Consider the following 15,603-nt stretch of genomic DNA (forward strand, 5'->3'; position numbering starts at 1 on the left):
TCACAACTGTACTTAAGCTGTGTTTTAAGTGACACATACTATTTATCAAATCAAGTCTGATATCTTCATTTGGGGTCCTCTGACGGTCAGCCACACATTCCAGTCTATTCTATTCTCTGTCTCTACATTTCTTGTCCAGCCCATATTCTTCTGCTGTGCTTCAATTCGAGTTATTTCCTATTGCCTATAATACTTCCCTCAGTTTTAATGCCAATCTAAGCTGCTTGCTTTCCCCAGTTCAATAAAGAGCTGGCCTTCCTTCATGAAACTATTTGACAACACCTCAAAACTTTTTCTTTTTCTGAATATACCATTTATAATTTATACATACAACATATTTAGTTACATATTATTTATATATAGCTTCACTACATGGTATTAAATCACAGTGCACAGAAAATTAGTAAAGATTAAAAAGATATCAGTAGTCAGTTTAAATGTAATACTGAGACCAAAACAAAAACGAAACAACACAATGTTTAAATGTAGGCAAGCAGAACAAGCGATGAGATTTTTACTAGAGGCCAGTGTGAAAAAAATTATACAAGACTGCTGAACTGAATGTTCTCTTTTCCTAATACTTTATATCTTTCTTTTGGCTCTTATACCCATAGCTATACCATAGGAAGAGTTTTTTCTTCCTTTTTCCTTTTCCTCCATGAATCTGTTAAGTTCCATGTCAATATCCTCTGACAGGCAAGTGCCTTGCACTAAGCAGTTTTTAAAATTGTACTGAGATGATGAAAGCATGAGGTCTCTTAGACCTCATGAGGTCTCTTAGAAGCCTTTAACGTGTTACATTAATAAATCTGTGGTCTTTGATAAAGCTGCCTTGGTCTAAGAATACAGGAAATATCTGATGAAGGTGATCACACATATCTGATAAAGATAAACAACATCATGACATTAACTGTCTAGGAATAAATTAATTTAGAGACAGAAATTGTTTTAAATTACATAAATATTTCCAAGAAGCAAAACTTAAAGCTAAAAACTAAAACCACTAATGAGTTGCAAAATATCACTGAAATGTTATTAGAGGTATTAAAAGAAATAATATAGTGGTATCTTATCTAGAAACTACAAAATTGCCTTCTAAATACTTGCATCTAAATTCAGGTTTTCTCTAATACTCCACACTTGGACTCAACCCTATTTAGTCAATATACTTCAGCTTGTTGCCATGTCTTATCACTTTTTCCTTTTCTTTTTATTGTCCCCATTACCATTACTATCAACATCTATCTAGTCTTCCTAGATATAAAGGAATTGGTCCCTATTTGGATCCCAGTAAACTGATGATACCCACTGCTACTCTTGAACTAGATCTGATGGGACAGGTATTTCAGTGATCTGGTCAGAATTTAGGCTGCATTTGGTAGTTGCAACACATATTATTTCTTTCATAAATATAATCTGGCTTCACAGATATTAAAACCCATTGCTCTTGACTTTCTTAGCCCAATGCACTGAACAACTGAGCTAATTAATTAGTCTGGATGCTTCAAAAAATATATATATATATATACTCCGGCATAACTTTTATGTATGGTAAATTTCTTTCTAAACTTTTCTATAAACCTCCAGATACGTTAAGAAGAGTGTTCCTACACGTGGAAGAATGAAAACTTAGAACACTTACTGCAAGTTCCGCCACTGAACATTGGAATAGTTTCAAACATCATCTTGTGAAACAACAGTGCCACTGGTCTATAGTCCAGATGATTCTTTAACAGGTAGCTATAATAATACACATAGCGTCTCTGACTGGGAATAGTTACTCCCTGGTGAACAGAAAAAAAGAAAAGCCAAATTCAAAAGAAAAGTTCCATTATAGTTATTTCACTAAATTGTTAAGGTAGTTGGGTTGTACCCACTGAAAAACATGTATACATTAGAAATTTGATCTTAAATGATTAATATTTAAATCAAACTCAATAATAGAGTAAGTCAGAGCACCAACATTACAAAGGAAAATATGAGAATAATTTTTTCCCTTAAAATACAATTATCATAACACCGTAACACTCCCATTTATTCAATGATCACAATGCTCTGATCCATGAACACTATAAGCTATAAGCAAAGGCCACTACATATCCAAAATAATTGTCAAAGGCCTCTGCACTACAGCTGTGCTCTTTACATGTAGGGCTACCCACAAGGATTTATAGACTCTGATTATTAAACATACAATTCCTCATAAACTTAGTTAACTATTTTCCAGGGAAAAGCATATCAGAATAAGCAAACTAGATAAAGGCATATTGCCTTTAAGAGGCAAAAAGAACAGCAGCAAAAAGTAATGCTGGCTTTAGAGCACAACAAAAACAGGAGTATGTGGCTGACATAAATGTATACAATAGTCCACTGACACAGGTACTTAGAGATGTCCCTGATCTACCCACATCTCTCTGTGAAGAAATCAGGAAATATATGTTTAAAAAATTTAAGTATTATAAATGCTAAAAAAAAAAAAAAATATACATAATTCATGTGGTACTTAAAAGGTGACCCTGACTTATCTAAAGAAAAATTTCTTATGTGTGCAGCAATGCATTAACTAATCATGCTAAATAAATGAGGTATTAAGGCATTTATCTAAGGTTTCTTTTCCTATTATACAATTTAACTTCAGAATAATTCAAGCATTTAACCTAGAAATGTAAGGCAAATAATACCATTAAGAAATCTGATAGTGAAACTGACTTGCAGAAAATTTAAAAGTATACTCAAGAGAAAAAAGAATTTGCAATATTTCTTTAAGTTATTATTGGAATCTAAATCTCTCAGTGTGTTAAAGACTCTGAATACAAATACTTTTCTTCTCTTTAGTGAAAAGTACAAAGCACATTTATGTAAATTTCAAGACAGGTATGTTGAATGACAGGTATGTACATATTCACTAAAGTATTCTCAGTATTTTTTTAAAGGTTAGCATGATTTTATTAAAGACTATTTAAAAATATAGTAATGTAAGAAAGTAGAGAAAAGCCATTTCAAATCAGGATTTAAGATTTGGCAATGGTGCAAAGACCTCACAATCACAAGACTTGGATTTGAATGCTAATGGTCAAAACACAAATAAAAATAAGATGTACCCCACTTTCTACAGAAGATTCTTATAAGGATCAAACATTAACTGCAGTTACACGAAAGCACACTAAAATCACAAAATATTACACAAATCCTAATTAATAGTTTTAGAAATTATACTCATATTTAAGGCATAATTTTGGAATTGTTGGAATTTTAGTTCTGTGTATTTTCTTACTGTTAAATTATTAATGTAAAAATATCATTAAAGTTTAAAAAGTATTTACACTTAACTTAAAATGGTTTGCTATACAACAGTATTTAATGCCACTTCAGTCAATAATTTATCATTTATACTTACCAAGATAAAATACAGAATTGCAAAGCAGGTTGGGGAATATAGCAGATGGAAGATGGATGGGTGAGAGAGAATCTTTTTGAACCATATAAATTTATTATCTAGTCTAAAAATTAAATAAAAATTCTGAAGAATTAAATCAATGGAAGTCTATAAGAAGATAAAAGTTATTTTGGGGAGTTTAGTGAAATATTTTTCTCTTAATCTCCACTCTTGATATAAGTTTGTATTCAATAATTTAAAGGTTTTCAAAGCTTTAATTTTTCTCAAGTAGCAAATGTCTCGTAGCATATCTATAATGCAGGGTTATGCACCTAGTTAATCCTTACCAGAGAAAGAATATATAAATCTATTAGTTGTCTACATTGGATGAAGAATTTATATGTAAGTACAAGCTGAACCAAAATTACTGGCATAATTCAAAAAAACTGAAAAGCCACAACTGTAAATTTAATTCATTTATTATTTTACTATCATATTATGCATAATTAGACTTCTGTATCAGAACTCTGCAATTCTTATTTACCTGTTGGCTTTCTAAGACCTCAAATTCAATGTGTCCAGATTAAAGAGAATAAAAAGTTGGAAAGTCAAAATGTGTATAGACCGCAGACCTTAATGTCCTCTTCACTCTTCTTCTCTCTCATAGCCACAATGCACACTTATTAGTATTTAATTAATAATATAATGAATCATGCTGAAATGAGTAAAGCTTCCACACTAAATCCACGATGTAATTTATAACACTTCAAATATATTTCCTGAATGTATAAACTGAAAACAATGATTTATGTGTATGTTTTACTTATAGTATCTTGAATTTGAAGATTTAATTAAAAATATGTATATCTTTTTAAGAATCTAAGATATCCACATTTTCCTAATCCTTCAAAAATTTGTTTTATACATATGAAAAGACAGCTGACCTTTAAAGCTCTTTGAGATTAAAAATACTATTATGTTTTCAAAGTTTCCATTTTCATTTAAATCAAGACTAATAAAAATCTTTTATTTTCTAACCAAGAACTTTTTATGCTAAACTGGTCTATATATATATTCCAAAAGTACAGTTCAACTCACTAATGACTCTCACTTTCCACACTAATTGTAAAGAAAATTACTTATATTCTTAATCTCTATTCTCAAATACACCTTTCAAAACATTCTGATTTTAGCTAAACTCAGCATTCTTCAGATTGACTTAGCATCATATTCCTGGCCATCATCTCAAAAGGCAGCTGCCACTTCTTCAATTTCCTTATGTTCATAGACCAGGAGAGAGGACTCAGGAGGATAGTCAGCCCTCCATACCCATTAATACGGGACTTGAGCATTTGCAGATTTTATTATCACAGGGGTTTATGAAACCAATCCCCCACGGATACCGAGAGATAACTGTATTTGGTGTTACTCCCGCTTATCCCTTTCCAGCCCATTTTTCTACTGTCTTTATTCACTCTCACCTATTCCTAATCTCTATGATTCACTAAGTCTTTCTTCTGGTATGTACTTATTAAACTCTTGGCTATAATGATTTTAGAACTTTGCTCACCCCACCTCTCTGTCCTGTCTCAGATCATCCTCAATGAATTCAGCTCCTGCTTCATTAGGAACCCTAAAGTCATTCAATGTTAGCACTCTCAAAATTCTCTTCTCCCATCTTAAAATTTTTTAATTCATGATATTTTATATAAGTGTCTCTTCATGTTTACCTAAGTTCCATTTTGGCAAGTGCTCTATTAATTATCTCCTGTCTGGCATTTGCCTTTTATTTTCCCCACCTGCTCTCCTCCTAATAATAAGCTCAGGTCACCCTTATACTTTACTCAAAACAAGCCAACAATTCAAAGACCAAAACCCCACATTCTCACTATATCTTGTATTTCTCTTAAACTATCATCTTCCCTCTCTCTATATAAACTCTTGAGAAGCCTTTACTCCTTACCTCATAGAAATGTTATTATGAGGCTGATTTCTTAATAGTCATCAATGATCATCGCCTACTGTTTTCCTATTCCTGGGCTTTTTTTTTTTGCTGCCATTTTGAAAATTCCCTGCTGCTGTCATAGGATATACTCTCTAAAGCTTTTCTCCTATCCTTATTGGCTGTCTTTCCTTGTCTCTAAATGTAGTTATATCTCAAAAATTTGATCTTAACTATTCCTTCTTTATGTCAATCCTATCTATTGCAGTTTAATTATCAATCTTAGACATTAATTCCAAAACCTGTGTCTCTCAATATGACTTTATTCCCAACTCCCGGTCCAGAATTTCCAACACTTGGCTGGACATTTCTAGCTGGAAATCTCGGAAGCACTTAAAACATAACATATCCAAAAATTAAAGCTTTCATATTCTTGCATGGACCAACTTCTTTCTGTTAATAATACTATTTTCTCCAGCACCTGAGCCTGAAACCTCTTCTAATATCACTGCCACCGCTGCTCTTTGCACTGTTCTAAAAGCTTTCATAAATATATAATTTAATACTCATAAAGTGGGTATCATTAGTAATACTGATGAGGTCATACATCTTATATAAGTAATGAAACTGGATTTCATCCTAGCACTCCAACTCCAGAGTTTACACTCAAATGCTATACTGTTCTGCCGTCTTCTCCTGGCTAGAATGAAAGAATCTGAGAGAATAGCAGTGACATACAGAGAGCTATAGAAAAGAAAAGTGAGGGGAACCCCTGCAGTATGGCAAGGGTCTGGGCAGAGTGGAGGCAGAGATTGCTGTATCACTTAGCACAACAACTACCTGGTGTGTGCGTGCACACACATGTGCACACACGCACACAGTACACACAAAATGGAAGGAGAACCAGAGGTTAAGCTTATTTAAAATATTCGTATTTGATTTCTATACATGTATTCAGATGTTAAAATCCAGATTTTGACTCTGGAATACCTCTCAAAATACCAGTTTGGGTTTTCTGTGGCCATTCTAGTTCACTTACCCCCTGCAATTTTGTAACAGCCAAATGATTATCAGCCTTTGATCTATCCTCCAATCTATTATTTATACCACTCAGATTAATTTTACAAAAGTATGAGATCAATCACATTATCAGTTAAATCAAAATGTTAAGTGGTTTCCCAGAGTCTACCCAAATAAGAACAATTTTTTAAACATGTTAATTCCATCATGACATAAAAACACAGCCCAACCTCTTCTTCCACTCTTACCTCTCACAACCCCTTTGTGTGTACTCTTACTTTTGGCTAAACCGAAGTATTTGATTTCTACCATATTGTACTTTCTGTTTTTTTAAATATGCTATCTCTATCAGATTAAGGTAGAAGGACTATCGAAGGAGTCATCTGGGAAGTTTTACATATTTTCTAACATCTGGACCAATTTAGATATTATAATTATCTGAAGCTTCCAGGTTTGATAGCAGCCACCTGAAATGCAATTCACACCAGGTACTTGAGGGCTCCTACACATTTTCATTTTCATTCTTGGATGGTCTGTTCATATTTTGTATTTAATCTTCAAGCATTTATGAAAACAACTGAAAACTGCCCATTTCCTGCTGAAATTTTGAAATTCATTAGCATAGGCTTGAATATTTTTAATTTCACCTCTGCACTATAGTTATATCTCTTTTCTCAAATTTAACATCTAATTTTTGTTTTCCGTCTCTATACCTTTTCCTTTGATTGGCTTTAAAAGAGATGTACTGATTTTATTGGCATTTTCATATGTGTTTAGATTTATTACTTGTTATGGTTAACTAATTTACACATTTATATTTTCATCTTTATTAATCCCTCTCTCCTGTTATTATCTTAATAATCTCTAATATGAATTTGTATTTCCTCATTGACCCAAAATTATTTAAGTGGTTTTAAATTTTCAAATGGTTGATTTAGTTTGATTACATTTTTTTTTAAAAAAAAATCTTGTTCTATTGAATTGTAATCAAGAAATGGGTTTTATAAATTTCTACTTGGAGGTGAGATTTTAATGAGCTATTAATGAGCTATTAATCTTGGTAACTGTTTTATGGATGATGAAAAAATATTTTATGAGCTATTTTTTAGATCTTAATTTTTAAGTTCTTGATCTTAAAGAATATTAAAGATTCCTATTACAGTTGCTTTTCTATTAACTTTTTCTTTATTTATTCTAGTTTTTGCTTAATGTATTTTGATGTTATGCTTAACTCAGAGTTCTTAACTTCTAAATCTTCACTGTGGACTGTAACTTATATTGATATAAAATTACTTTCTTGATCCAGTTTTATGCACTTTGGCTGTAAATGTACTCTGATACTAATATCCTGTCATCTGCATTTGAAATTTACATATGCCTGATATTAAATGAACTATTTATGATATTAAATGAACTATTTATTTTTTAACCTATATTTTTTAATCTCTTGTATTTGATTATTCTCTTAAAAATCAAAGACTTAAAAGTATAGATTATATACATCTTTCAAATCTAGAATAGTCATAATACTACTGGACCAGAATACTACCTAGAAACCAACCACAACACAAGATATGTAATGTACTGTTCATAATCTGTGCATCAATACTCTCAGATCACCTACTCTAAGATAAATTCACAATCTAGATTTCTTAGTTAAAAAAGTAATTTTCTACTTCAGTAAACTTTTCACCAACCCTTCTCAACTGAGAAATAATGTAGATTGTTTTTACATAATAGTTTTTGCTTAAAGCTTGGAGACCCACATTTCAGAATGATCTCAACACGATCATTAACAAAGAAAGAAAGAAATATGGCTCTTAGGAGTGGCTATTATTACAATGACAACAAATAATAGTAGTTGTATATTGTTACGTGCCATTTTACATATATCCCTAACACTACTATAACTTTACAAGATAGACACCGTCACCTCTATTTTAAGGATAAGAAAACAGTCCCATAATTATCCTGTTCAAAACCAGGATCTGAACCTCAATGTGAATCTGACCCCAGAATTTTTACTCCCGTGTCCTGGGGTTTTACTAACAGCACATCTACTAATTATGTGATCTAAAATAAGACCTCTTGGAGCTCTTATTTTTCCTATCTAAGAAGAATCTCCAAAGTTTAGAGTATTATAGCACTTCAATTCTCTGAAACTAATTAAAGCAATGTATTAAATAGTGGTACATGAACCACACTGAGAATAATATGAAGCAGATAACTAGTATTGTTCTCTCCACACAGCCTCTTTTCCCCTTTGGGAAGCTATCAGGCCCCCTGTGGTTTGGTGGGGGGAGCTATTCTCCAGCTTCAGATATATACTCCAAGTCTCTGGCCAGAATGTTTGGTTGAGGGATGGGTACATGCCCTAATCCACGTAAATCAGAACCTAATCTAGGAATTTTTTGCATGAACTATAGCTCTGTTCCAATTGCAGTTGCCAAAGCAGACAGAATACTTTGCTATTCCTACGTGAAAATAAAGTATATAAAGACAGAAAGAAGAGAGTTGAGAAACATTCTTAACATTTGTTAAGCATATAGATCCAGGTCAGAACTTTTCTAGGGTATATAAGCCAATAAACATCTCCTTTTGTTTAAGCTATTTTACATTGGGTTTCTGTGGCTGAAAACTGAAAGTTCTAATACAGCTGCTTTTTTTCTTTTTCCTTTTTTAAGTTTCTATTTCTACTTTGAGGATCAAAACAATAGAGAAAAATAATTTGGGCAGAGAAACAGTACAGTAGATGGAATACTAAATTTGAGGTTAGAAGGTTATACCTTTATACAAGGTATAAAATCTTACAATTTTGTAAATATACAGATTGGATCAAAGACTTACATACTGTGTATTAGAGGAACACAATTTAGTCTACAAGAATTAAAAGTCAGAAAAAAATAAAATGTTGAGTTTTTTAAAGCTGGAAAAGAAGATAATTATAGCTTATTTTGTTTTAAATAAAGAGAAGATGAGAAAATTTCATTAGGTTACTAAAATGGGGGAAACTTAGTAAATAGGTTAGAAAAAAGTAATCTGATTACATATATGACAAAAATTCCTTCTTCAGAGAAACTAGAAAATTCCATTTTCTTGAGATCACTTAGAATAAAATAAAGTTAGTATTTATTATTACTAGAATATTTAAGTCTTCATTAAAGATAAGCTAATAAACTCACAGTGATCATAATATATAGGAACTTTATCTCTAATAGTTGCTTTGAAAAAAAATCAAAAGCTCAAATGTTTTTCCTAAAAGTTTAATCAAAGAAAATAAAAGTTAATGCTTACATTACCTGCCACTATCTGGAAGGGGAAAGGCAAGGGAAAGAGAGAGGATTAGCAGATATTTTGGGTAAGTTTATCATGCAATAAAAGTTTGCCTCTTTAAATACAGAAAATTTGGAAATATTACCAAAATTCATAATTACCAGCACTCATAGGACATTTTAACTCTTTATTCACATCTTACAATAAATATTGTGACTTATGGATTATAATTCTGAAACATAAGTACAAATGCAGATAGTGTGAGGCATAGGACAAACTGAGAACCAACCCTAGGAGTTGACACCTTGTACCATGCTTTCATGTGGGGGTAGCGGGGGTGGAATAACTATTGACAGCTTGTTTTGGAATAATTTGCTACAAGTTCATAAAGCAAAAGGATAAAATAGCAAAGGAAGTGTGACATAGTTGCCTTCTTATAAATTATCGAATAAAAGATAGGCGTCTTCCTTCCCTCAAGAAGTTAGTTTACACTCAGAAAACATTTCATTTTTCTTTATAGAAGGTACCAGTTTTGACTTCTACGAAACATTCAAAACCTGAACTATTATTTGGGCATTACTAACACAATGGCACATTTTATGATAAGCTGGCACCCACTACTCTGCAATCTAATTTGCACCAAGTCTGCTGAAGAAATGTCAAGACTGCACTAGATTATTTTTGAGGAGAGTCTCTGCTAAGTCTACAAATTCTTCACCAAAACATGACAACTGGCTCCTCTTTCTTCAAAACAAGGGAGAGGGGGAGAAAGGGATGAGGGAGAGGAAGAAGAGAAAGAGAAGAAGAAACATTCTGCTACTACACGTCACCAGAACAAAATTTTCTTCAGCTTAATGTTTCTCTATAATTAAAATTAAGGATACAAGCAAAATAACATAAAAATAGTTTTAATCAAATTAATCACACAAATTGAAAATTGATAAAATGTTATGTATCTCCTATAATGGGTCATAATTACAAAAATGTAAACCTACAGACTCAACCTAAAAGGAAATACTGGCAAGAGGGTAAATCTATTAGCAGATGTATCAAAAATAAAACTACTTTGGATAATCAATTATATTTATTACAAGACTCTTCACCAGAAAAATTCCAGTTATATAATAACAGCGCTACCATGCTCAGCTACGTTTTCTTATGATGAGCTCAGTTACAATCTTTAAAGGTTAAAAATACATTATTTCTCTAGTACTCCAATCATTAAGTAAACATGTAATATATTTGAATGTTTTTAACTACTTAAATCAGGGGTCATTAAGTGCCCTAGCATCTGTAAAGAAGGGTATAAACTGAGGAGACTTTTCAAAATAGGCCAATTCAATCAGCATGACATGACCTTTCAGGAGAGACTGACCCTGTGCAGATTAATTCTGAGCGGTCTCAAAATTCTTTTGCAGTTCCGGGGTTTGTGGACTTAATAGTGTAGAAAGAAGAACAACAATGTGTCTGGGGACTCAAATTTTACTCTGAATGCTGTCATTAACGGGATAATTTTATCAAAGCGCGTCATCCTTCCCAGCCTCAGTTTTATCATCTATAAAATAAGAAACATTTCTGGGGAAAAAAAAAAAAAAGAATCTCATGACTTTTATCCACTGTGTATCTAGCTTTTTAATGTTTTTCAACCAAAAGTGCAAATGACATGATTTAATAAAATATAGCTTCGTCAACAGCATCTGTTCATAAATTTCTCTTTGCCTTTTTAAATAAACACAGGAATAAAAGGTGGGAGCACGTTAGGATACTGTGGACCCTTGAATAATTCATCTGAAAGATGGTCTGGATATGTTAATCAGTCATAAGCTAAGCACAGCAGATCTCAATGATTAATTTTGATTCCAAGATGCCCAAAGTGGTCAATTTTGGCTAAATTACTTAACTCTGAATCTTAATACCATGTAATAGTTAAACATAACAATTTTACTGAGTACATCCTTAACAGTTACGTACAAACTTCATTTCCTAGCACATCACCTTTCGCTTGGAGAGAGTCCAACCTATACAAGGATAAAGAACATGCTGTGCCTACAGCAGTTCTGATGATGTAAGTACTACTACATTTTGCCACATGACACTACAACTTTACATTTATTCTCTTCCTATCATTTCACACTGGCCCCTATTTCACAAACCCATAAGGCTTGCCATTTCATCAAATCTCTCCCCATCTCTACAGAGAAACAGAATTGACAAAATTACCAGATTGTAATGACTAAAATATCTCCAACTAACAAATTAAAATATGTCCTCACTTTTTGATTACACAGACCTCTTGGGTCTAAGTTACACTAGAAACAGAGATATTAAAGCATAATAAAGTTTAGGTATACTTGGGTTTTACTTTTATTCCTGAACATGAAAGGATGGAACATCCCAAGTGCTTCTTATATGGTTAGTTCTTACTATCAGAAACATTTAATCAACTCTTCTGAAGAAGTACCTACATCAGAAAGGGTTTACATGCCTATGTGTAGGGGTGAGTGGGTGTATATAAGAGGGAGGGAACGGGGGAAAAACAGAGAACATGTGGGAGCACAGCTTAGTCAGAAAAGGCTAGACCATTACAAAACCTTTATATGCCCCCAACTCAAAATCCTTGATTATAGCACTCTACAAGGCTGTTGGCTGTAATGCCAAACAAACAAGTCACACAGTTCAATGCCGTGAAGGCAAATACCTTAGAAATGGTTGAACACATTTGTAGCTTACAAGAGAAAAGTACAACTGTTGGAGTTTCTCTATCAATTTTATCCATTCTGAAGGAAAAAAAAAAAAACCACTGACATTTTTTTCTACAACTATGAAGCAGGTCATCAGAGGATTGGAAATATCATTTTCCTTCTGCATATGACTTCTCAGCTTAGCCAGCCACTAGTTTTCATCAAATACATGCACGGTGACACAATCAAATAATAATTCCTATTGCAGAATCCTTTTTGGAAACTTTAAGGGACATTAACATTTAAAAAATGGTGAAATTTCTTTGCCAACAACAACAACAACAAAACACTTCTGAAGAAATTTCAGTACTCTGTAGATAGTGTATCTTAATGCCTGAAAAAACATCTGGTTTTCCTGCTTTGGTAAAGACAGAAGTTCATGTCACTGAGACTCAGTGCTTTGTTCATTAACATGCACTGCAGTGCAAGATTCTACTTACTATCAATACTAAGGGAAATCTTATCTATTATGAAAGTATTCTACTGGTTCATGAGCCTTAAATCACAGCCTATGCACAGGGATTTGTCGTGAAAAATCTACTGATGTGAATGCTGTCTAAGTCACAAAAGCCAAGACTTTCAATTGGGGCTTCTCAAGAGTGCTATCAAGAAGTGGGAGCAACTATGATATTCTTTGCCATGCAAATGCACTGGCCTTCAGAAGACAAATTCTACAGCCAGGATTTTAACTGCCATTAACTGGATATATTATGAACTCATTTATAAAGTTTAACTCTTCAATCTTAAAACTAAAATGTTTTTTGTTAACCAATGTCACCATAATAAAAATTAAAAAAAAAAAACAAAAAACTAAAATGTGGAGTCATAATCTTTCATTTTTAACATAGCATTAGGTCAAGATCATGCCAAAGATGACTTCATTAGCTAAAGGCAAAAAAAAAAAAAAGACGCAACATGAATTTATCTTAAAAAAGTCTTATCAGAGAACTCTTATTTCTTGACATAAGCCTACTTTCTCATCTGGCAAAAGAATCTACAGATTCCATTTGCTCCTTAATTCTTTTGTGAGAGGATTTTCAGCACTCGTTTTCACCAAAAACAAAGTAAAAATTGATTACATATCAAAGATGATATCAAGAATGCTAAGTCAAAGAAAATGGAATAGTTTTAACATATTATTTAAAAACTAAATTATAGTAGCCCTTTCATTAAAATTTACCACTGGGCAGAACTAAAGCTTAATTTTGGTTAATTTGTACCATCTAAATTTATTCATCATTCTCAAGGAGTACCACTGACTTTTGCATGAAAAAAAAAAGACAATTCTTATGAAGATTTTTTTACATTCTGTTGAAAATGTTTACAATGCAATTAAAAACTATAAGAACAATTTTATGTTCATGTACATAATGCATTTTTATGAAAATATGTATAGCTTCATTATATTTTTTAAAAGTATGTAACATAAATAGTTTAAGAGCCTCTAGCTTAAATCTAGTGATCTGGCTCCATACTACACAATTTTTCTATTTTTTCTTTTTACCTGAGTTCTTTCTCACCAACAAAATGTCTGCTACTCATTAACCCTGTTTTAAACTTCTACCACTGCTTCTGCAACTGTATTTTAATTTGACCACTTCTAGATAGTTTTCTTCCCATTCAGTCTCTTTTCCCGTGCTTCACTGCCTTTATTTACTTAAGTGTTAAACAATTCATTTTCTATATTTTTAATCAGCAAAAGTAATTGTTTCCCTCTAGGGGAACCAAAGGATGAACCAAAGTAAGTATCTCAGGTCCTCTCTGCTCTGGAACTCATACCAGTGCTATCAACGCAGGGTGCACCCCGTATACAGAATGGTAAGGCAATTGATCACAATCAACAGTCACCACAATCATTCACTAACATAAGATTCAATTTTTTAAACTACCAATAAGTACTTTGACATCCTAGATATAATTTTAAAAAGTCACAAAGACAAATAAAACAAGAAACGAGGAAAGAGTAAAGGAAATTGGAATCAATGTGGCTACCCAGTTCGAAATGATGGATATGATCACTTATGTTTCTGTTTTGAAGTTGAATTTAAAAAAATCGGATTAAAGTGGAAGAGAATCTTCCTTATTGTAAAAATTATTAAAACTAGAATAAATTTCTCACATAAGTTATGACGCCTCCCTCAACAGAGTTCTTTAAATGAGTTTTTCCATTTTTCTGGAATGGTTTGGGTTTTTCTTTCTTGGAGGCAGAAAAAATTATGAAATCTCTGTAAGAAATGTAAACATGTTTTGCCATACTTACCATCCAAAGAAATGAATCTCTTAAAAATTACTGTAAAAGTTCTTCCAAGAGTTCAATTTCTGCTTTTGAATGTACTATACAAATAAAATGTCACTGAATTTCTACATAGTCTTTAGTCTTCTGAATAAGAGAAATTTTAACTAATCTTAACTACATATATTAATATTCATATCAAAGAATAATCTTTAGGTATTATAAAAGTAAAGATGCTACTTTACTAGGTTAGCAGCCAAGTTATTATCCAAAGACATTTTATTCTCAAGCTTCAGAAATATTAAGCTTACTTCTGATAAATATATTGCTTTTTAAAATGTTTCTAAGTATTTTATAAGACCAAATATGCAATATAGTTATGGGTAAGATGCTAGCATGACATGAAAATGTTAGCACAAACAGAAAAAATTAATCAGCCATTTGCTCATATGAAAGTTAAGGTAGTAACTGATTTAAATATTTAGAAGAAAGAAATAAGGGTTACCAACTTTCTTTTTAAAAATCTGTTTTCCATTAAATTCTTAGATCTAGGTCGGAGGAGGAAAGGAAAACGTCAAATATAACTTACCTTTTTGTCTCTGGTCCTTACTTCCCCATAGAAATCTAGGGCCTCTTGTGCCTTTAAAAATTTGCCCCGATGTAACAAATATGCACAAATCATTACACCAGTTCGTCCCTTTCCAGCTTTACAGTGAATTGCCGCAACATGATTGTCATCTTCACTTAGCCATTGGTCAAGATCTTCACAAAAGGGTTTGATAAGTTCTAGCTGTGGTGGATTATGGTCTTCAAAAGGATACTGTGCAACTGTGGTAAAAAGATAATTTCAGAATAAGAGGAAAATCACTTCTGAATTGTTTATTAAAAGTAAGTTAACTTTAGAAATGCTGCATATAAGCTCAACAGATATTTAAAAGAAAAACTGAACTCCAGAGAAAAATCAAATTATTGTCTGCGAATTTTCAAATTTTTGAACAGAAATAGCCTTTCATTAAGA

At 32.3% G+C, this 15,603-nt stretch overlaps 1 protein-coding gene across 2 annotated transcripts in view; it reads right to left on the reverse strand.

The window, feature by feature from the left end:
- The window catches only part of PTEN (phosphatase and tensin homolog), a 79,408-nt gene that overhangs the window by 11,876 nt on the left and 51,929 nt on the right, over positions 1 to 15,603 (reverse strand). For both annotated transcript variants that reach the window (XM_011361615.2, XM_023531461.1), the window contains 2 exons: positions 15,175 to 15,413; positions 1,643 to 1,784 (listed from right to left, as the gene is read on the reverse strand). In XM_011361615.2, coding sequence (XP_011359917.1) covers positions 1,643 to 1,784; positions 15,175 to 15,413 — 381 coding nt within the window. The remainder of the gene's footprint in view (positions 1 to 1,642; positions 1,785 to 15,174; positions 15,414 to 15,603) is intronic.

This window comes from Pteropus vampyrus, unplaced genomic scaffold (assembly GCF_000151845.1).
Source record: "Pteropus vampyrus isolate Shadow unplaced genomic scaffold, Pvam_2.0 Scaffold68, whole genome shotgun sequence".
Lineage (NCBI taxonomy): Eukaryota > Metazoa > Chordata > Mammalia > Chiroptera > Pteropodidae > Pteropus > Pteropus vampyrus.